Genomic DNA, 22,855 nt, shown 5'->3' with positions numbered 1-22,855 from the left:
AGTGCCTCATCCAGTCTCTTCTTAAACACCTCCAGTGATGGTGACTCCACCACCTCCCTGGGCAGCACATTCCAAAGGCCAATCTCTCTTTCTGTGAAGAACTTCTTCCTAACATCCAGCCTAAACCTCCCCTGGTGTAGCTTGAGGCTGTGTCCTCTTGTGCTGGTGCTGGTTGCCTGGGAGAAGAGACCGACCCCCACCTGGCTACAACCTCCCTTGTAGAGAGCTATAAGGTTTCCCCTGAGCCTTCTCTTTTCCAGGCTAAGCAACCCCAGCTCCCTCAGCCTCTCTTCACAGGGCTGTGCTCCAGACCCCTCCCCAGCTTTTTTGCCCTTCTCTGGACACCTTCCAGCAACTCAGTTTCAGTAGTGTCCTAATTTCCTTGGCTGCCACCTCCTGGTGCATAACCTGGGAACAGGTGTGTGACCATGGACTTTTGTAAGAGGTTGTATTCAGTGGGATTTACTAATAGGCTAGTGTTTGCTGTGGCAGGGAACAAACACCACACCACACTATTAGGGTTGAAGGGCAGAGTGTGGCACGGCCTGGGAAGGTCTGACTCATTAAGTTACACTACCTAGCGAAGTCATTGTGAAAGTGCCCACTTATCTCCTTTCCTATGCTGGATTTTAATGCCCCTTTTGTGTGTTCAGCTCTGTGTTGCTTACAATCAAAACATGACCTGTAACTCACCTGCCTCAGTACATGAACTTTTTCCTTAAAGTGTTGCCCAAAAAGCTTGGCAAATGCAAGGAGTGTGGCTGTGCACAAGCTAGCGTAAAAAACTTCAGAGAATAAGCTTTGAAGACAAGAGGGCTATGAGAGAATGGTGTTGGTCTTTTTCTAGCTGTAGTTGGAAGCAGATTTGTTTTGTGTGTGTGAAACCTTGCATATTATGCACAATGACTTGCAAACTGGAGTCCAAAAATGAGAGGGAAGCCCTGTGGCTGCTCCCAGGGTGGAGGTGCAATGCAAATAGCTGGTTTAGAGCATTAGAATATTGAATCTCTCTGCTGCTGAATATGCTGAGTGGGAGTAGGCCAGGGGGGGAAAGCAGTTGTTTTTTTTCCTGGAGGAAAGAATGACTGTCAGCCAACTTTTTTTTTCCCTGTGAACTTTGAACTTAGTTTCTGAGTTGTCCTCCTTGAAAATAAACCTTGTTTCCTGCCTGCTGTGCCCTTAAGCAGAGTGCCAAGTTCAGCAAGTGAACAAGGGGCACAACCTTTGGATGCTTAGACCTCACGCTTGACAACAACGTATCAAAACCAGCAATGGTTGGGGGGTTTTAAGTCTCAGACTGAGCTTGGTTTGGCTTTCCTCTCGAGTGATTGATCATTAAATGAATACCTAAATTCAGCCCAAATACCTGTATTTTAAAGTCCTAATCCGTATTCTGTTTGGTTCCAGAGGGTGAACTGGGGACCACTGCCCCTTCTTTGCGTTTCAGCAAGACTTGCCTAAAGAATGTTTTTTCAGTAATTCTCCTGTTTATTTATCTGCTGCTCATGGCTGTAGCTGTGTTCCTTGTCTACCAAACCATCAGTGACTTCAGGGAGAAGCTTAACCACCCAGTGATGTCTGTCTCTTACAAGGAAGTGTCCTTGTATGATGCACCCGGTAAGAGTGGTAACAAACAAAGTGGGTTAAGTTGTTGTTCACATTTGTCTTCAGGTTTAAAGTTTTAGTGTTGATTCTTGGGGGCTCAGGTGAATAAAATGCTTTGACTCAGATTTTTCACTTCCTCTTTCTTTTAATCTATGTTGTGTTGACTTTGCACAGAAGTGTTCATATTGTGTGAGGGATTTGGGAGCTTTCATGCCACTAACATGAATGACAGTAGCTGTGGAAGGTTATGCCACAGTTGATAAACAAGAAGTGTTTTCAGACTCTAGAATGAGTTCCCTTTTAGGACAAGAAGATAGTTCCATATGGAAATGTTCCCCAAACAGTATCATTTGAACAGGGTACCACACAGAATGTACAGCATTACCTCAGCCCCACACTGGGCAGTAAGATGGTGTTCACAGAATCACCAAGGTTGGAAGAGACCTCAAAGATCATCGAGTCCAACCTGTCACCACAGACCTCATGACTAAACCATGGCACCAAGTGCCACATCCAATCCCCTCTTGAACACCTCCAGGGATGGTGACTCCACCACCTCCCTGGGCAGCACATTCCAATGGCGAATGAAGAATTCGCCATTGTGAAGAACTTTCTCTTCACCTCGAGCCTAAACTTCCCCTGGCACAGCTTGAGACTGTGTCCTCTTGTTCTGGTGCTGGGTGCCTTGGAAAAGAAACCAACCCTCTCCTGGCCACAACCACCCTTCAGGTAGTTGTAGACAACAATTAGGTCTCCCCTGAGCCTCTTCTTCTTCAAGCTAAAGAACCCCAGCTCCCTCAGCCTCTCCTCATAGGGCTTGTGGTTGAGACCTCTCCCCAGCCTCGCTGCCCTTCTCTGGACATGTTCAAGTGTCTCAATGTCCTTCTTAAACTGAGGGGCCCAGAACTGGACACAGGACTCAAGGTGTGGCCTAACCAGTGCTGAGTACAGGGGCACAATGACTTCCCTGCTCCTGCTGGTGACACTATTCTTGGTGCAGGCCAGGATGCCATTGGCCTTCTTGGCTACCTGGGCACACTGCTGGCTCATGTTCAGCTGGCTGTCAATCAGCACCCTCAGGTCCTTTTCTGTTTGGCAGCTCTCCAGCCACTCTGACCCCAGCCCGTAGCTCTGCATGGGGTTGACAGTAGAGAAGGTGAATTTCTCAAACTAACCACAAACTAAGCATGCCCCTTTCTGCTCCTGTGCTGCATTGTTTACAGCTTGGTGTTACATCAGTAGGTGACAAAACTGTGGTGTGACTGCAGGGAGTAATGTTGGCATAAAAATGCAAAGAAAACCCTGTTGCAGTTTGCTGGAGGGATTATGCTGCAGAAGCATTTATGAATGATGGGTTCTAGCTCTTTATTTAGGAATGATTACTGAATAATTAAAAACCCAGAGCTGGGGCAGCAAACACAGCTCAATCTTAAGTCAGTTTCCCACTTCCCACTTCAAGCAAGTATTATTTTTACCACATTTCAGAAATAACCACTCCAGCAGTTATGGCTGAAAGGTGTTTCAAGTTGTTGCCATACTCGTGTAGCTGCCCTTCTGTATGGTCAGTTAGAATAGAATAGAATAAACCAGGTTGGAAGAGACCTTAGAGATCATCATGTCCAACCTATCATCCAATACCACCCAATCAACTAAACCATGGCACCAAGCATCCTGTCAAGCCTCTCCCTGAACACCCCCAGCGACGGTGACCCCACCACCTCCTCAGGCAGCCCATTCCAATGGGCAATCACTCTCTCTGTGTAAAACTTCCTCCTAACCTCCAGCCTAAACCTCCCCTGACACAGCCTGAGACTGTGCCCTCTTGTTCTGATACTGGTTGCCTGGGAGAAGAGACCAACCTCTGCCTCACTACAATCCCCCTTCAGGTAGTTGTAGAGAGCAATAAGGTCACCCCTGAGTCTCCTCCTCTCCAGACTAAGCAACCCCAGCTCCCTCAATCTCCCCTCATAGGGCTGTGCTCCAAGCCCCTCACCAACCTTCTTGCCCTTTTCTGGACACGCTCCAGCAAGTCAACCTCTTTCCTAAGCTGAGGGGCCCAGAACTGAACACAGGACTCAAGGTGTGGCCTAACCAGTGCAGTGTACAGGGGCAGAATGACCTCCCTGCTCCTGCTGGCCACACTGTTCCTGATGCAGGCCAGGATGCCATTGGCCTTCCTGGCTGCCTGGGCACACTGCAGGCTCATGTTCAGCCTACCATCAACCAGTACCCCTAGGTCCCTCTCTGCCTGACTGCTCTCCAGCCACTCTGTCCCCAGCTTGTAGCGCTGCATGGGGTTGTTGTGGCCAATGTGCAGAACCTGGCACTTGGATGTGTTCAATCTCATGCCCTTGGACTCTGCCCATCTCTCCAGCCTGTTGAGGTCCCTCTGCAGAGCCTCTCTACCCTCCAGCAGATCAACTCCTGCTCTCAGCTTGGTGTCATCAGCAAATTTACTGATGATGGACTCAATGCCCTCATCAGATCATCAATAAAGATGTTAAAGAGCATGGGGCCCAGCACTGATCCCTGGGGCACTCTGCTTTGTTGGTAGCTCCTTATGTAGGACCATACGGATCTTTTTTATTTCATGTGAACTTTCCGTACAGCAGCAGGAGTGAAAACGCCATTGAAAGAAGCAGAGCAATATGCATGTGAATCCAAAAGCATAGTCAGGGATCCCTGCCAGGTCAGACAACCTGAATTCACACAGCCCTTCACTTCATTGCACTATTGAAGTGATGAGATGGCAAGCTGCAAGCACGGAGCACCGCAAGAAAAGGATAAAGCGTTTTTAGCTTGATGCATGCTGACTGCTTTGACATTGCGTGCTTTGGTGGACAGGTCACCTCAGCTGTGCAAGTTAATCATATCTACTAAATCATAAATTTTGTTGGGTAGTTGGTCTAGATTATCTTCAGGCAAGCTTGTTTCCAATAATTAAATGTGGCATGTGTGGCTTTGTAAGATTTTGGGGTTTGGGCCTAGCCTTCTGTGGTAGGTTGAGAGAGGGCTTAGCTCTCCCTCCTCCACAGAGTAAGAAACCACAGCTAACCCAGTCGAGGGAGCAAAGCTATATATTTACAAGCATATATGGAAAGCAGGTTATATATAACACAATATATACAGGTATTTACAATATGTACACAGAAATATACAGCAAAGAGAAATAACACAACAAAAATCCCTCCCCGAGGAGGGATCCCTTCCCTGCAACCCCCTCCCTCCCCCCCTACCTCCCTTTTTTCCCAAAAAGGGGGTAGAGAGAAAGAGAGGCAAGTTATTAAGGGAAAGAGTTGTTAGTAAGCTTCAAAAGCCCATGCAGGATTAGTGTTTGCTTATCTGAAGGCCAACTCCAGCAGTTCGTGAAGAAGCAGGCAGGGAGAACAGGCTGAAACCCACACTCCCCCAACTCCCAAACCAAACTGAACTGAGGATAAAAAAATTCCAACTGCTCCACAATCTAAAGTTGCATTTTATCCATCCACCAATGAAATTCATTTAGAATATCAGAATGTTTTTGCTCTAGTACCAAAAACATTTAGCCAGTGTGTCCCAGCACTGCTTGTTCTTAAAGGCACAGCCTCAAACGATCACAGTCCACCCCTTTCTAAACAATTTCATTGGTGCCCGCGTTGGGCACCAAAAAAGGAGTGTGGTGGGTTGAAAGGAAAGGCTCTGCTTTCCCTCCCCCACTGAGAAAGAGACCGTGGCTAAAACTCAGTCGGAGAAATGAGAGTATATTTTACAAGGAAACAGATTCTATGTAACACAACAAATACAGGGATTTTACAATATATACAGGAATATACAGCAAATAAACACAGTCAGAAACCAGACCCCCAACAGAGGGGGCTTCCCCCTGTGCCCCCTTTACCCCCCTACCTCCCTACTCCCCCAAAGAGGTAGAAGAAGAGAAAAGAGGGGAGTTAGCACAGCAGAGGCCTAAGCACAGGGAGTTAGTTAGTTCTTATCTCTTGGCAGGAAGCCCAGAAGCAGTCTAGTGTGGAAGGGACAGCGAAGAACGGAAGACTGAGAGAAAGTTCCCAGCTCCCCTGGGTCCAATCTCACCTCCCACAATCCTACCAATGAAATTTGTTTAGAATACCAAAATATTTTCTAAATATTTAGCCAGTGTGCCCCTTCCTTAAAGGCACAGCCTCAAACGGCCACATTGGTCTAGATTATCTTCAGGCAAGCTTGTTTCCAATAATTAAATGTGGCATGTGTGGCTTGGTAAGATTTTTGGGGTTTGGGCCTAGCCTTCCACAGCTGAGGTTCTTCCAGCGCTCGTTACAGGCCTGAAATGCTGGGTTTATGGTATATATGAATTTCCATACAGGTAAAGTATCAGCAACAGTTAGCACTTGGTTGATGACTTTGGGTTTTGTCACTACATTGTGTTCAGTGAGCAGAAAATGCTCCATGTTCTGAATAGCATCTTTTTCACTTTTATTAATCACCCTGTGGTCTTTGAACTGTTGTGTATTGTACATGCATTACCTCCAATTATAATTAGACATGTTAAGTGATAGTATCTGAGGATGTGTACATGCTGAAGCACTCTATGTCCCCTTTGACTTCAGTCATCTCCTAACTTAATTTACATCTGCTTTTTGTTTGGGGTGGGAGGGACTGATGTATTAAGCTGCTGGCTTGTGAGGAGACCAGGGAAAGTTAGTTTCTGTGAACCTTGAATTGTAGCAAAATACAATCCCTGGCTGTTTCCAGTGCATCCTGGGGCTTTTGTCCTTCTCAGGACAAGCTGGCACTTTTGCCCTGCCTCAGAAAAATGTTGGAGCACATGGTTTCATTTGATGGTTTTGCTGGATCTTGAGGATAGCTCAGTATCCTGTGGGATTCAATGACAAAAATCTATGTACTTGGGATAGAAATTGGTTCTCTTCCATGTTTTGTCTCCCCAAACAGGTATTGCCTTTTACCCAGGCAAGGCTCGGCTCCTTAGCTGCAAGCATCATTACTATGATCACATTCCACCTCTGGTAAATCCAGGTCAGCCAGGAGACATTGAGTGCACCACTCAGAGCATCAACTACACAGATCCTTTTACAAACCAAACTATGGTAATAATAGTAATAGCACAAAGCTTTTCTGTTCATATGGTGTTTGAAAGTAAAAATGTTTAATGAGTGCTGTGAAAAATCCTTGCTGCTAGCTTTTCCCAAGCCATCTGTCCTTTTGTCTTCAGCAATGTGAGAGAGCTCAGGCTGTATGTGTGTATGTTATGGAAGATCAGCTGTCATGTGGGGGTGTGCAGCAGGAAAACCTGAATGGGACACATGATTCACAATGAAATTCTCACTCCATTCTGCTCTGAGATGAACTGGCAAGCATATTCCTTGCCATGGTAAATCTGTGCTTTGATTGAAAGCAGTAGAAGTGATTCCATTAAAACAGGAGAGCTTATCTTTTTTTATGTGTTTGCTGGGAATTACATACTGGTTTTTGTCACACTTGGAAAAATCTTAACTGGGCACCAAGCATTTCATTACACTGAAATGCTCTAAGGCTATGAGGTGGGTACAATAGAAAGAATTAACCAGGTTGGAAGAGACCTTTGAGATCATCGAGTCCAACCTATCACCCAACACCGTCTTATCAACTAAACCATGGCACCAAGTGCCCCATCCAGTTTCATCTTAAAACACCTGCAGTGATGGTGACTCCACCACCTCCCTGGGCAGCACATTCCAATGGCCAATCACTCTTTCTATGAAGAACTTCTTCCTCACCTCCAGCCTAGACTTTCCCTGGTGCAGCTTGAGACTGTGTCCTCTTGTTCTGGTGCTGGCTGCCTGGGAGAAGAGACCAACCCCCACCTGGCTACAACCTCCCTTCAGGTAGTTGTAGACAGCAAAAAGGTCTCCCCTGAGTCTCCTCTTCTCCAGGCTAAGCAACCCCAGCTCCCTCAGCCTCTCCTCACAAGGCTTGTGCTCCAAACCCCTCACCAATGAGTGCCAGTGTCTTAAACTGCCCTTTAAAATGCAAGGAATCTGAGTAAATTAATTATTTAATACCTTTTTTTTTTTTTTTTAATATATGATCACCTGTCTCTAAAATGATTGCTTTTATTGTTTTTAAGGAAACTTAGAATAAACAAACTTTCTAGGGTACCTGTTTGGTGAGCTCTTTTTCCCCTCTTCCTGCTTTGCCTTTTGACTCGTCAGCATTTCCTCCTGGGAAGCAGCTCCTTAGTATATCTGAAAGTAATCTCTGAGTGCAAGACTAATGTAATTTCTGCCACTAGCATGCTCTTTTTGCATGCTTTAACAGAGAGCCTCCATTTTATGCTGTATGGTAGATTTGTGTAGAAGCTTGCTGTTTCAATGGGTCATGGTCTTGCAACAGAATGGAGAGAGCCATGGAGAGAGCCCTCTTCGAATTGGCTGAGTCCTTTTGCAGGCTGCAGCTTGCTGTGAGATACTGTGCTTGCACTACTTGAACTCGTGTTCCAGCTGCTAACACTTTCTGTGGTGCCTTTTTTGTTGTGTTTTGTTGGTTGGGTTTTTTTTGTTTGCTTTTTTTTCTTTTTCTTTCAGCAACTCACTTGAGGTGCTGGGGGCTGTTCCTGTTTCTCAAGGATGTTCTCCACAGCACACTCCACATTATCTTGTTGCATATGAAGGGCTGAAAGTTCCTAGACGTATCACAGTATCACCAAGGTTGGAAGAGACCTCAAAGATCATTGAGTCCAGCCTGTCACCACAGACCTCATGACTAAACCATGGCACCAAGTGCCACATCCAGTCCCCTCCTGAACACCTCCAGGGATGGTGACTCCACCACCTCCCTGGCCAGCACATTCCAATGATGAATGACTCTTTCGGTGAAGAACTTTCTCCTCACCTCCAGCCTAAACCTCCCCTGGCACAGCTTGAGACTGTGTCCTCTTGTTCTGGTGCAGGTTGCTAGAGAGAAGAGACCAACCCCTTCCTGGCCACAACCTCCCTTCAGGTAGTTGTAGAGAGCAATGAGGTCTCCCCTGAGCCTCCTCCAGGCTAAGCAACCCCAGCTCCCTCAGCCTCTTCTCACAGGGCTGTGCTCCAAACTCCTCCCCAGCCTCATTGCCCTTCTCTGGACACCTTCCAGCAACTCAACATCTTTCCTAAACTGAGAGGCCCAGAACTGGACACAGGACTCAAGGTGTGGCCTAACCAGTGCTGAGTGCAGGGGCACACTGACTTCTCTGCTCCTGCTGGCCACACTATTCCTGATGCAGGCCAGGATGCCATTGGCCTTCTTGGCTACCTGGGCAAACTCCTGGCTCATGTTCAACCGACTGTCAATCTGCACCCCCAGTTCCCTTTCTTTTTGGCAGCTCTCCAGCCACTCTGGCCCCAGCCTGTAGCTCTGCATGGGGTTGCTGTGGCCAAAGTGCAGCACCTGGCACTTGGATTTGTTGAATGCCATCCTGTTGGACTCTGCCCATCTGTCCAGTGGGTCGAGGTCCCTCTGCAGAGCCCTTCTGCCCTCTAACTGACCAACATCTGTTCCCAACTTGGTGTCATCTGCAAACTCGCTGATGACTGACTCAATCCCCTCATCCAGATCATCAATGAAGATATTAAAGAGGATGGGGCCCAGCACTGATCCCTGGGGGACGCCACTGGTGCCTGGCTGCCAGCTGGCTGTGGCACCATTCACCACCACTCTCTGGGCTCAGCCCCCAGCCAGTTCCTAACCCAGCACAGAGTGTTGCGGTCCAAACCAGGAGCTGACAGCTTGGCCAGCAGTTTACTGTGGGGGACGGTGTCAAAGGCCTTGCTGAAGTCCAGGTAGACCACATCCACAGCCTGCCCCACATCCACCAGGCAGTCACCTGGGCACAGAAGGAGATCAGGTTGGAGAGGCAGGACCTGCCCTTCCTAAATCCATGCTGGCTGGACCTGAGCCCTTGGCCATCCTTCAGGTGTGCAGTGATTGCCGCCAGGATAATCCGCTCCATCATTTTCTTAGTAGAACAGTAAATTTGGGTGTTAAGACTTGATTTTTAAACTACAAGGAGGGATTCAATTTGCATTCTTGTTAGATACTTTAATAGATGTAAGCTTAAAGGAAATCTTGGTGTATATGAGATTTCTGGAGAGTGTTGGTGAGAGATGGCAAATTCATGAGCAGCAAATGAGGATTCCTTTGCTTCTCTCACTACCTCTGTGCTTGCTTGCAGAAGTATGCTTTGGTTGTCCAAGGCCCTCGTGATGTGAAGAAAAAGGAACTAGTGTTTCTGCAGTTTCATCTAAATGGAACAGACCAAGATTTTAGTGCCATTGACTATCTCCTGTTTTCTTCTTTCCAAGACTTCATCAATAGGTATGTAAAGGGATGAGCCTGGGACTGCATTGACCTCGCTGCAGCAATGCAAGGGAAAGCATGGTGGGGTTCTAGAAAAGAATTCAGCCAGGTTTATATTCTCTTTCCTTATTTTTCTTTTCTTTTCTTGAGATGTGTTACTTTGATGCTCTTTCATGTGATTTTGTTGAAAGATGAACTGCATTTCTCTGTGCTGCTGCCTTCATGTGAGTTTCCACAGGCTGCTGTAATTTCGCAGATGGGCTTTTTCGCCATGGCTTTGTGTTAGTTTGATGTTGGTGCCACTGGGCTGCTCAATCACCTTCTGACTTACAGGAATGAAATCAATCCTGTCTTGAACTTTCTCAAAAGCCCCACTCTTTTTTCCCCCCTACCTTGTGAGAACTCAAGTTCTGTTCTTCCCTTCGTGCTCCAGATTAAAAGCTAGGCAAGATATATTAGTCACAGTGAGACCTAATGGAAGGCCTTAAGCTGGTAACCATTAGATGCTCGGTGAAAAAGGGACAGGGGCTAAAGGCTCTATGCAGAAGAAAACTAGGAGTGAGGCAGGGGAAGAGAGATAACAGTTTATTGTAACAAAGCATTCTTGGAGGCTTGCACAGGCTCATACTGGTGCTTTTCAGGTGGGGTGAAGACTAGAAATGTTCAGTCGCAGTACCTCAGGGTGGCTAAAGACCAATTGTTTGCTTTCACAAAGCATTTCTGCTTCAGTGAAGGAAAACTCCTGAAGTCATTAAGTACTTTCTCTACTGTTCCAGGTGTTTTAGGCATTGATATTTTATGGTGAGAAGATAAGAGTAGTGATGTAGAAGGTTGCTATTTGTTCCTTCTGTGTTGGTTGTTGTTGGGTTTTGTAGCTTGTGCCATAGTTAGTGGTGCATACAGTGGGGGTAATCCAGCAAGGTGCATGGCTGTTTCTGTACTGTAGGAGACAAGCACTGTCTGAGGCCACCACCTGTGAAACACAGAGCAGAGGGCATGGTTGTGGTGCATCTAGTTCCTGGCTCTTTGTAGAATGAGCCAACTTAGCCAGACACAACTGGGTCCATGTATACTCCAGTCTTGGAAGCCACAAGTCATTTAAAGAGCTGTTTCTCCCCAAGTTAAAACCTGTATGTTCTACTTAAATTGGCAATATTTCTGCAAGCAAGCTGCAAGTCTGCTTGCTGCCACCCCAAGCACTTGTGCCACATATTGTGCAAAGGCAGATTAGATATCCAAAAGAGCAGTAAGTAGTATTGCAGAGGTCCTGGTTTCAATGCTGTGGTTCTGCCAGTGAGGGTGAATCAGTTAGAATAATTTCATGCTGCTTGGGAAAAACCTGGGTTACAATCTCCTGCTTCTGGGTTTGCCAAGTCAAACTGGTTAGATGACAGAATCAATCCCAGAAGAGATGGGCAAGTCTTGCTTTGTTCATGGAGAAGCTGCCTTGTCTTATTGTTGGAAGGCACTGGAATTGAACATGAGCTGGCTGAACGTGAGCCAGCAGTGTGCCCAGGTGGCCAAGAAGGCCAATGGCATCCTGGCCTGCATCAAGAATAGTGTGGCCAGCAGGAGCAGGGAAGTCATTGTGCCCTGTGCTCAGCACTGGTTAGGCCACACCTTGAGTCCTGTGTCCAGTTCTGGGCCCCTCAGTTTAAGAAAGATGTTGAGTTGCTGGAAGGTGTCCAGAGAAGGGCAACAAAGCTGGGGAGGGGTCTGGAGCACAGCCCTGTGAGGAGAGGCTGAGGGAGCTGGGGTTGCTTAGCCTGGAGAAGAGGAGGCTCAGGGGAGACCTTCTTGCTCTCTACAGCTCCCTGAAGGGAGCTTGTAGCCAGGAGGGGGTTGGTCTCTTCTCCCAGGCAAGCAGCACCAGAACAAGAGGCCACAGTCTCAAACTGTGCCAGGGGAAGTTTAGGCTCCATGTGAGGAGAAGGTTCTTCACAGAGAGAGTTGTTAGCCATTGGAATGTGCTGCCCAGGGAGGTGGTGGAGTCACTACCCCTGGAGGTGTTCAGGAGGGGACTGGACGTGGCACTTGGTGCCATGGTTTAGTAGTCATGAGGTGTTGGGTGACAGGTTGGACTTGATGATCTTTGAGGTCTTTTCCAACCTTATGATTGAGGCTGGGAGAGTGAAGGCTGAGCTTCTCTGAAGCAAAGTGAAAAGGTGGGGAATGGTGGCATCTGTTGGGGGATGCATCTTCTGTGCCTGTTTGCAGGAGGCAGTTGAAGTGCAAATTGAAACTGGTTTTGCACTAATCTGGATAATGACAAAATTGACAAAAGCCTTGAATCTTAGCAGTGCATGATCCACATGGCTAGGGAAGATGCAGTGAGAGAGCTGGGTGTGCACAGGAGGCCAGTAATGTCTCTTCTATAGCATCCTCCCAAGCTTGCATGGCTTCTTTTTCTCCGTGCCGTGGATTGCTCTCCTGGCACACAGGGCACAAACTGGAGAGGCTCAGGGCAGGTTGAAAGTTTATGTTTTTTCCTGAGTGCCTGTGTGGAAAGCTCTTTTGCTGCCCAGTTTCCAGCAGAAGAGGAAATAACTTTTGTTTTTCTTTTCTGGTTCATCAGCAGATGCTAAATTTAGCTGCTGGGAAATGTGCACCAAGATATCTGCAGGCACTGCTGTGTGTCCTTCCGGACAGCCTCTAGAACTAATGGCTCCAGTTAGCTACTTCTCCTCACTGAGTTATGAAAGCATATTGTTACACTGTGCCCAGCAGTTCATGTTGAGTGTTATCAGAGATGCTGAGGTACATGCTAGAACTCATGAGATATCAAACTCTTGCTTTTTATTTTGCATGGCTGCAAATAGTTTAGATTGAGCTGGTGTGGTAGTGAAAAGTTCACTTCTCCCCCCACACACAAGCCACAGCTGGTCAGAAGGACTCTGTAAAGTGTATGTGTAGGTTATTCCCTCATCATAAATCACAATCCAACCCCCCTTGAAACTGGTGAGAGACCTGCTGTACCCATAGCAGTTTCTCTGTAGACAGAAGAATAGAATAGAATAGAATAGAATAGAATAGAATAGAATAGAATAGAATAGAATAGAATAGAATAGAATAGAATAGAATAGAATAGACCAGGTTGGAAAAGACCTTTGAGATCATAGAGTCCAGCCTATCACCCAACACCATCTAATCAACTAAACCATGGCACCAAGTGCCTTATCCAGTGCCCTCTTAAACACCTCCAGTGATGGTGACTCCACCACCTCCCTGGGCAGCACATTCCAATGGCCAATCTCTCTTTCTGGGAAGAATTTGTGAAGAATTTCTTCCTAACATCCAGCCTAAACCTCCCCTGGCACAACTTGAGACTGTGTCCTCTTGTTCTGGTGCTGGTTGCCTGGGAGAAGAGACCAACCCCCACCTGGCTACGACCTCCCTTCAGGGAGCTGTAGACAGCAAGAAGGTCTCCCCTGAGTCTCCTCTTCTCCAGGCTAAGCAACCCCAGCTCCCTCAGCCTCTCCTCACAGGGCTGTGCTCCAGACCCCTCCCCAGCTTTGTTGCCCTTCTCTGGACACCTTCCAGCAGCTCAACATCTTTCCTGAACTGAGGAGCCCAGAACTGGACACAGGACTCAAAGTGTGGCCTAACCAGTGGTGAGTACAGGGCAGAATGACCTCCCTGCTCCTGCTGGCCACACTGTTCCTGATGCAGGCCAGGATGCCACTGGCCTTCTTGGCCACCTGGACATACTGCTGGCTCATGTTCAGCCTACCATCAACCAGCACCCCCAGGTCCCTTTCTGCCTGACTGCTCTCCAGCCACTCTGACCCCAGCCTGTCGCACTGCATGGGGTTGTTGTGGCCAATGTGCAGAACCTGGCACTTGGATGTGTTCAATCTCCTGCCCTTGGACTCTGCCCATCTGTCCAGCCTGTCGAGGTCCCTCTGCAGAGCTCTCCAATCCTCTTAACAGATCAACTCCTGCCCCCAGCTTGGTGTCATCTGCAAACTTGCTGCTGATGGACTCAGTGCCCTCCTCCAGATCATCAATAAAGATATTGAACAGGAAATGTACAGCTGTATGTTGTAACTTGAGAATTGTATCTTGAAATGGTTTTTTATGAGGCCTAGCAAGCAGTGAGGATTCAAGTGAGGTTCAGTTGCTTTTGTGAAGGGCTTTATTCTCTGCAGCTTTTCTATTAATCTTGGATTGAGAGACTATATGCAACTGGCACTGCTTGCTGGTTTTGTTCTGGCCTTCACAGAGCACTGCAAACTTGTGTGCTGTTGCTGGCCAGTGAATTGGAGGGTTTCTGCCACTGGCTTTTTCTTCTTCTTTCTTTTTTCTTTCAGACAGTGGCCACTGCTGTCTGTACTAACATTAATTGGAGGGAAGGAAGGAAGGAAGGAAATAATGAAACCCTTGAAAATTACAACAAAAGTGTAGCTAAAAATGGCATCTCCTTTCCTGGACTGTCACTAGCACAGTATGTGGGTTTATAAAGAGCATGCTCTGGACATATCACTGTGTTGGTGTGCCATGTAAAATCACTTACAGTTGTGGGAAATTGTGAACACCAGTCTGAACAGATCAGCAAATATTTAAGGGTCTAAACAGAGCTCCAAGTTTACGTCTCTGCTCTGGATTGCTGAGTGCCTAAGATGGAAGGGTTGAGATTTTTGGTACCACACCCCCCAGGGATCATTGCTGGGCCCCGTGCTCTTTAGCATCTTTATTGATGATGTGGATGAGGGCATTGAGTCCATCATCAGTAAATTTGCAGGTGACACCAAGCTGGGGGCAGGAGTTGATCTGCTGGAGGATAGAGAGGCTCTGTAGAGGGACCTCAACAGGCTGGAGAGATGGGCAGAGTCCAAGGGCATGAGATTGAACACATCCAAGTGCCAGGTTCTGCACATTGGCCACAACAACCCCAGGCAGTGCTACAGGCTGGGGTCAGAGTGGGTGGAGAACAGCCAGGTAGAGAGGGACCTGTGGGTGCTGGTCGATGGTAGGCTGAACATGAGCCTGCAGTGTGCCCAGGCAGCTAGGAGGGCCGATGGCATCCTGGCCTGCATCAGGAACAGTGTGGCCAGCAGGAGCAGGGAGGTCATTCTGCCCCTGTACACTGCACTGGTTAGGTCACACCTTGAGTCCTGTGTCCAGTTCTGGGCTCCTCAGTTTAGGAAGGAGGTTGACTTGCTGGAAAGTGTCCAGAGAAGGGCAACAAAGCTGGGGAGGGGTCTGGAGCACAGCCCTGTGAGGAGAGGCTGAGGGAGCTGGGGTTGCTTAGCCTGGAGAAGAGGAGGCTCAGGGGAGATCTTCTCACTGTCTACAACTCCCTGAAGGGAGGTTGTAGCCAGGTGGGGGTTGGTCTCTTCTCCCAGGCAAGCAGCACCAGAACAAGAGGACACAGTCTCAGGCTGCACTAGGGGAGGTTTAGGCTGGAGGTTAGGAGGAAGCTCTACACAGAGAAAGTGATTGGCCATTGGAATGGGCTATCCAGGGAGGTGGTGGAGTCACCATCACTGGAGGTGTTCAGGAGGAGACTTGATAGGGTGCTTGGTGCCATGGTTCAGTTGATTAGGTGGTGTTGGATGATAGGTTGGTCTCGATGATCTTGAAGGTCTCTTCCAACCTGGTCTGGTCTGGTCTGGTCTATTCTATTCTATTCTATCTTGTCCTATCCTGTCCTATCCTATCCTATCCTATCCTATCCTATCCTATCCTATCCTATCCTATCCTATCCTATCCTATCCTATCCTATCCTATCTTATCCTATCCTATCCTATCCTATCCTATCCTATCCTATCCTATCCTATCCTATCCTATCCTTTCCTATCCTATCCTATCCCATGGCTAGCTGAGAGTCCTAGTCTAGGGAAGAGCTAAAGTAATAAGCATAAATTGGTTCTGACCCATGTGTTGTTTTGGCTCTTACTGTTGTGTTGGAATCAGCTGGTGGGATGTCATGAGCTCCCTCTGGCTCTTAAGGGTTGGTCCATAGAGATTGGTGTTAGAAGGATCCACTGCAGTGCTACAGCCCAGTCTGGAATTAGATGAACAACTTCCACAGTTGGGACAAACACAATCTCGTGGTCTGATGTTGATCAGTCTGTATTAAGGCAGTGGGGTCCGTTGTTAGGAGTTTGAACTGTTGATGGTTACCACAGAGCATTGCCTAAGGGGAGATCAGGGCTTTGTAGTTCACCTCTTGCACCTCTTTTTCTCTCCTGGGATGCAGGAATTTTTGCATGCTCTTGAGGTGCCATTAATATCCTGGGAGAGCCTGGTGCAAGGTATTCCAGGAATCTTACCCTATACCTAATGGGCAATGTAATAGGTAGAATAAAATAGAATTAACCAGGTTGGAAAAGACCTTTGAGATCAGCAAGTCCAACCTATCACCCAGCACCATCTAATCAACTGAACCATGGCACCAAGTGCCCCATCCAGTCTCTTCCTAAAATACCTCCAGGGATGGTGACTCCACCACCTCCCTGGGCAGCACATTCCAATGGCCAATCTCTCTTTCTGGGAAGAACTTCTTCCTAACATCCACCCTGAACCTCCCACAGCTTGAGACTGTGTCCTCCTGTTCTGTTGGTGGTTGCCTGGGAGAAGAGACCAACCCCCACCTGGCTACAACCTCCCTTCAGGGAGTTGCAGACAGCAATAAGGTCTCCTCTGAGAACACACCAAACTGCAAAACCCAACCAACTGTAAAAATTAAATGTGCAGCTTTTGGAGGTTGTCTTTTGGGGCACTTGCCTGGAGAATGGCTCTTCAGGGTAAAACCCCTTGCCCATCTTGTCTTCACTTAGTTGTGTGTGGTTTTCAAGCTGCATTATTTGTCCATTGCTATCATTTGTGTAAAGCTTGTTCCCTCCTGCTCTGCTCCCCCCACCTCTACCCCCTTCTTTTTTTCCCTGACTCTGTAGCAGTGGTTTGGATTATGGGCACAGGCAAGGAGATGTCTTCTCAGATCACTTCTCCACAGTTTATCCTAAGTTACTATTAGTCTTTCTTTTTCAAGCCTACAATTACTGTTGAATACAAAGTAGCCTACTGCCGCCCGCTCGCTGTGTGAGTTGTGGCTGTAACGTTCAGCTCTGTGTCATGACTTCCTGCCTCAATTTTCCATGTTGGCTGGAAAGCTTTTCTGGGATGCTGTATATAGTCAGGCATTAGGCATGTGACTGACTGGCAGAGTGCTAATTATGTGTCTTCCTCTGAGTGGCAAAGCACTGTGCTCTTCTGTACCGTCCCATCAGCTGCTGCTGTCCCTGCACACCGAAGGGAAGAAGCCATTGTCAGTTTAGGTCCCCCTGTGCCATTGCCTTGTGCAGTGAGGAGCAGTCAGACCATGGGCTTGGCTCCTAGGCTTTGCCCATGTTTTCCTTGTGGAGGTTAGGAAGCTGCACTCCCGTTCTGTTGGGGTCACTGAACAAGCACCTGATGGTACCAGCAGGGAACTTGCTGAAGCACTCTTGGAGCATCTTCAGTCATGTTGGGTGGCCAAGCATGTTAGTTTTTCATTCTGGAAATGTTTCTCCTCTCTGTTTGCATGCACCATGGGGTGTACCAGAACAAGAGGACACAGTCTCAGGCTGCGCCAGGGGAGGTTCAGGCTGGATGTTAGGAAAAAGTTCTATACAGAAAGAGTGATTGCACATTGGAATGGGCTGCCTGGGGAGGTGGTGGAGTCGCCATCACTGGAGGTGTTCAGGAGGAGACTTGATGGGGTGCTTGGTGCCGTGGGTTAGTTGTTTGGGCGGTGTTGGATTGGTTGATGGGTTGGATGCGATGATCTTGAAGGTCTCTTCCAACCTGGTTTATTCTATGTATTCTATGTGTTGTGTTTGAACTCACTGCCTGAAGCTCTGACTTGAGAGCAATGGCTTTGCTAGGTTTAGCCTTCTCACAAACACGTGCACACTAAGCCTGAGCAGGCAGTGTAGTACAGAGTGGCTGTCAGTATAGAATAGACTAGAATGGAATAAACCAGGTTGGAAAAGATCTTTGAGATCATCAAGTCCAACCTATCACCCAACACCTCATGACTAACTAAACCATGGCACCAAGCACCCCATCCAGTCTTATTATAAACACCTCCAGCGGTGGTGACTCCACCACCTCCCTGGGCAGCACATTCCAATGGCCAATCTCTCTTTCTGGGAAGAATTTCTTTGTAACATCCAGCCTAAACCTCCCCTGGTGCAACTTGAGACTGTGTCTTCTTGTTCTGGTGCTGCTTGCCTTGCAGAAGAGACCAACCCCCACCTGGCTGCAGCCACCCTTCAGGTAGTAGTAGACTGCAATATGGTCTCCCCTGAGCCTCCTCTTCTCCAGGCTAAGCAACCCCAGCTCCCTCAGCCTCTCCTCACAGGGCTGTGCTCCAGACCCCTCCCCAGCTTTGTTGTCCTTCTCTGGACACCTTCCAGCAACTCAACATCTTTCCTAAACTGAGGGCCCCAGAACTTGGACACAGGACTCCAGGTGTGGCCTAACCAGTGCTGAGTATACAGGGGCAGAATGACCTCCTTGCTCCTGCTGGCCACACTATTCCTGATGCAAGCCAGGATGCCGTTGGCCTTCTTGGCCACCTGGGCACTCTGCTGGCTCATGTTCAGCCTACTATGATGCTCCTTTTATCAGTGCCAGCTTTTTGCTGCCACACCTTGGTTTGTAAGGAGAGAAGCCCTGATTCAGAAAATTAGGAGGACAGGAAAAATACAAATTCAGTTCATGCTGACACAGGACAAATCTTCCTGATTGCTTTGTTCCCTGGGACAAGAGCTTGCTTCAGCTCTGTTTTCTTCTTCACATCTTTCTCTTGAAAGACCAAAATACTTTAACCTCCCAACAGACCTAGTCATGTGTAGCCTCTGCCATACAAAGTATATTAATTTCCTTTCCCTAGGAAAATGAATGTAGTCCAAATCAAAACCCTTTTCCCTTGTCTGATGGTCCAGCATGCCCTGACATCTCTCTGCAACCTGAAGGCTATCTTTAGTGAAAATCAGCAGCCTGTGCTTCAGTGATTCATGACTCATCACAGTGGCTTGCTCCATTTCCTTGTTGAGAAAGCAGCTGCAGAGCCAGGCTTATTTCATAGAGATGACATGAAAGTGGCTAATATCACAGTGCTGAGGAACTTCAGATAAATAGCACAGTAAATTCCCTGTATCCTGGTGCAGTTGGCAGAGAAAAGTTGCTTAGAGCTACCTCTTCTCTGTTTCACACAATCACAGCAACATTCAGGTTGGAAAAGACCCTGGGGATCGTCACGCCCAAGCGATAATCCTGTTCTGCAAAGCTCATCCCCAGGCACCACACCTAAACAACTTTCAAACACATCCAGGGTTGGTGACTCAAAGCACTGCCCTGGGCAGCCCATTCCAATGCTTGACCACTCTTTCTGTGGAAAAAAAAATTCCTAAGATGCAGTCTAAACCTACACAGTTGCAGCTCTTCCCTCTTGTTCTGTTGCTAATTACCTGGTAGTTGTAGAGAGTGATGAGCTCTCCCCTCAGCCTCCTCTTTTTCCAACTAAACAGCCCCAGCTCCTTCAGCTGCTCTTCATCAACATTTATTCTCCAGGCCCTTCACCAGCTTCATTGCTGGGTACAAGGGGACAATCACCTCCCAACTCCTGCAAGCATGAGGGATGTTGCAAACCTCTGGTCGTGAGATCAAAAGACAAAGCAGTCCTCTTCTTCTGGGGCTGCAAATACCTGTGATAGGGTTCCAAAATAATAGGGAATACACTGAAGGGACATTTCAAACCATTTAGAGCATTGCAACCAGTGTATCTGCATCCCAGAAACTGGGCAAAGCAGGCTGTGCCGCCTCAAGGCTGCTCCTTCCATCTCTTGCTTCCTAGCACAGTGAACAGTTCCCTGGGTTCCTGGCTCTGCTCCATGACAGATGAGCAGAACAAAGCTCCCCTGTAAGGCAGAGCAGTCCCAAGGGCAGGCAGAACACCAGGGAAGTCTTCAGCACTTTAGAAGACACGAGTGCAAGTGCTGCCATTAATCAAGTCATCACTGCACACAGTGTTTTAGGTACACTGAATTTTAGAGGTTGAAACAGCAAAGGAATTGCGAACGTATTTTGCAGTGCCTGTAGGTCTGACTCCCTCTGACCTGCAGTGCTTGGATACCACTCTGAGTTTGGTGAGTAATGGTGTTTTTCCTTTAGTCCAGAAAAAGCAGAATTCATGAAGGACTGTGAGAGTTCCTACTCCAGCTGGAAGTTTTCTGGAGGTTTTCGTACTTGGGTCAAGATGTCCTTGGTGAAAACCAAAGAAGAAGATGGTAGTGAGACCGTTGAGTTCAAACAAGAGGTAAATAAAACCCCAACAAAACCCAGCGAAAAAGGTACTCAGGAAGAGTGTTTGGGTACCTCTTAGTTTATTTAGAACTAGTTAATGCCATGGTTGTAATAACCACCAACAGAATCAGTTCTTGGGGCAAACAGCAGCAGGAGCTGGACGAAGGGTAAGCGGGTGGGTTGGTTAAGTGAAACATCAGGAGCTTGGGTTTGTTCGTGCTGCTTGCACTGAGGCTTTCCAAATGGCTTTCCAAACCCATCTGGGCATGTTCCTGGGCAACCTAATCTGGCTGTCTCTGCTTCAGCAGGGGGGCAGTTGGACCAGAGCATCTCCAGAAGTTGTTTCCCACCCCCATCATTCTCTGATTCTATTACTCTTTGTGCCCCTCGGAGGCTAAGGCTCTGTAGCCCCTCTGAGGCTAAGGCTCTGTGGCCCCTCTGAGGCTAAGGCCCTGTGACCCTCTGAGGCTAAGGCTCTGTGACCCTCTGAGGCTAAGGCCCTGTGACCCTCTGAGGCTAAGGCTCTGTAGCCCCTCTGAGGCTAAGGCTCTGTAGCCCCTCTGAGGCTAAGGCTCTGTGGCCCCTCTGAGGCTAAGGCCCTGTGACCCTCTGAGGCTAAGGCTCTGTGACCCTCTGAGGCTAAGGCCCTGTGACCCTCTGAAGCTAAGGCTCTGTGGCCCCTCTGAGGCTAAGGCTCTGTGACCCTCTGAGGCTAAGGCCCTGTGACCCTCTGAGGCTAAGGCTCTGTAGCCCCTCTGAGGCTAAGGCTCTGTAGCCCCTCTGAGGCTAAGGCCCTGTGACCCTCTGAGGCTAAGGCTCTGTGGCCCCTCTGAGGCTAAGGCCCTGTGACCCTCTGAAGCTAAGGCTCTGTGGCCCCTCTGAGGCTAAGGCTCTGTGACCCTCTGAGGCTAAGGCCCTGTGACCCTCTGAGGCTAAGGCCCTGTAGCCCCTCTGAAGCTAAGGCCCTGTAGCCCCTCTGAAGCTAAGGCTCTATGACCCTCTGAGGCTAAGGCCCTGTGACCCTCTGAAGCTAAGGCTCTGTGACCCTCTGAGGCTAAGGCCCTGTGACCCTCTGAGGCTAAGGCCCTGTGACCCTCTGAGGCTAAGGCTCTGTAGCCCCTCTGAGGCTAAGGCTCTGTGGCCCCTCTGAGGCTAAGGCCCTGTGGCCCCTCTGAGGCTAAGGCCCTGTGACCCTCTGAGGCTAAGGCCCTGTAGCCCCTCTGAAGCTAAGGCCCTGTAGCCCCTCTGAAGCTAAGGCTCTATGACCCTCTGAGGCTAAGGCCCTGTGACCCTCTGAAGCTAAGGCTCTGTGACCCTCTGAAGCTTTGGCTGTACAGCTACTTGCCTTCTTTCTTAATCTGGAGAGATTCTGTCACAGCATAAATGTCTTGTTGGTGCTTAGCTGTTGGTATGGCCTCGTGGCACATCTCAGGGAAACACCTCCCAAGAGGAGGATCAGAAAATCCAGACCTTGAATGTGTTGTAGGTGCCAGCTGTAGTCAGAGGTAAGGCTCTGAAGAGAGCACCATAGAATAGTAACAGAGCTACCTTTAGTTCAGGCTGGGCAACAGCTGTCAAAGGAACTGTCAGAATAACAGCTGGTATTGGAAAGAGGTCTGGTTTAGGTTACCACAAGGGCTGAGGTTAGGATGAAGAGGTAAATACAAGCCTTGCATCCTTTGTAGCGTTCTCATGTCTGCTTTTTGTTTAGGACTGGGATTTTCAGCTGCTGAGTATCCTTAGAAACACGGAGTAACTGCCTGCATCATTTAAGACTAGAAAATAAGCAGGTGGAAGATGCAAGCTTTGCACTAACAGAGAGGAAGATTTTTTTTGAGTTGATTCTCTTGCTCCCAGTGCTGGCTGAAGTGTCTCATCAGTGGTGAGAAGTGAACACGTTGAGAGTGTTTTTCAGAGACTATGCTTTCTCTAAGTCCAATCTCTGGAGAGCAAAATGAAGCAGAATCTTAATTTCTCCTATCTCTAGCTCTCACAGTTAGGGCATTATGTGGCAAAGCCTTAACAGAGCTGTGACTGTGAGGTGGGTAGCCTTACTGCTCCACTGGAGGAGGAAGAGGACAGGAGGTGAATCTGAGTCCTGCAAGCCCCAAATGAATGCTTTAGTGTGGAGGAAAGAATGCATCAGGCAGCTGCTGCCACCTAAAGTGCTAACAGCAGCTGTCTGTCTGTCTGTCCTTCATCACCTACAGCCCTGTGTCACTTGCCCTTTGGTACTTACCAAGTGCAGGATTCTTTAAAATCCTCCTCTGTGTGCCAAAGTCTAACAATGTGTCAAAGTGGGAACAAAAGGCTGACTCAAACTCACAGAAAGCTGAGCTTTTTGTGAGCATAAACATAGTAGTATCATAGTATCAGTCAGGGTTGGAAGGGACCACAAGGATCATCTAGTTCCAACCCCCCTGCCATGGGCAGGGACACCCCACACTAGATCAGGCTGGCCAGAGCCTCATCCAGCCTAGGCTTAAACACCTCCAGGGATGGGGCCCCAACCACCTCCCTGGACAACCCATTCCAGGGCTTCACCACTCTCATGGGGAAGAACTTCCTCCCCACCTCCAGCTTCATTCCATTCCCCCTAGTCCTATCACTACCTGACATCCTGACAAGTCCCTCCCCAGCCTTC

At 48.2% G+C, this 22,855-nt stretch overlaps 1 protein-coding gene across 3 annotated transcripts in view; it reads left to right on the top strand.

Moving 5' to 3' along the window:
• PACC1 (proton activated chloride channel 1) overlaps positions 1-22,855 on the top strand; it is a 35,110-nt gene that overhangs the window by 4,966 nt on the left and 7,289 nt on the right. For 2 of the 3 annotated variants that reach the window (XM_054169301.1, XM_054169311.1), the window contains exons 3-6: positions 1,516-1,617; positions 6,535-6,689; positions 9,794-9,936; positions 20,080-20,224. In XM_054169301.1, coding sequence (XP_054025276.1) covers positions 1,516-1,617; positions 6,535-6,689; positions 9,794-9,936; positions 20,080-20,224 — 545 coding nt within the window. Of the gene's footprint in view, positions 1-1,407; positions 1,618-6,534; positions 6,690-9,793; positions 9,937-20,079; positions 20,225-22,855 lie in introns of all 3 variants that reach the window. The other variant, XM_054169314.1, reaches the window with a different exon arrangement.

The sequence above is a fragment of the Dryobates pubescens genome, chromosome 2 (genome assembly GCF_014839835.1).
Source record: "Dryobates pubescens isolate bDryPub1 chromosome 2, bDryPub1.pri, whole genome shotgun sequence".
Lineage (NCBI taxonomy): Eukaryota > Metazoa > Chordata > Aves > Piciformes > Picidae > Dryobates > Dryobates pubescens.
The sequence above is the reverse complement of the archived record's forward strand: the minus strand, read 5'-3'. Positions and strand labels throughout refer to the sequence as shown.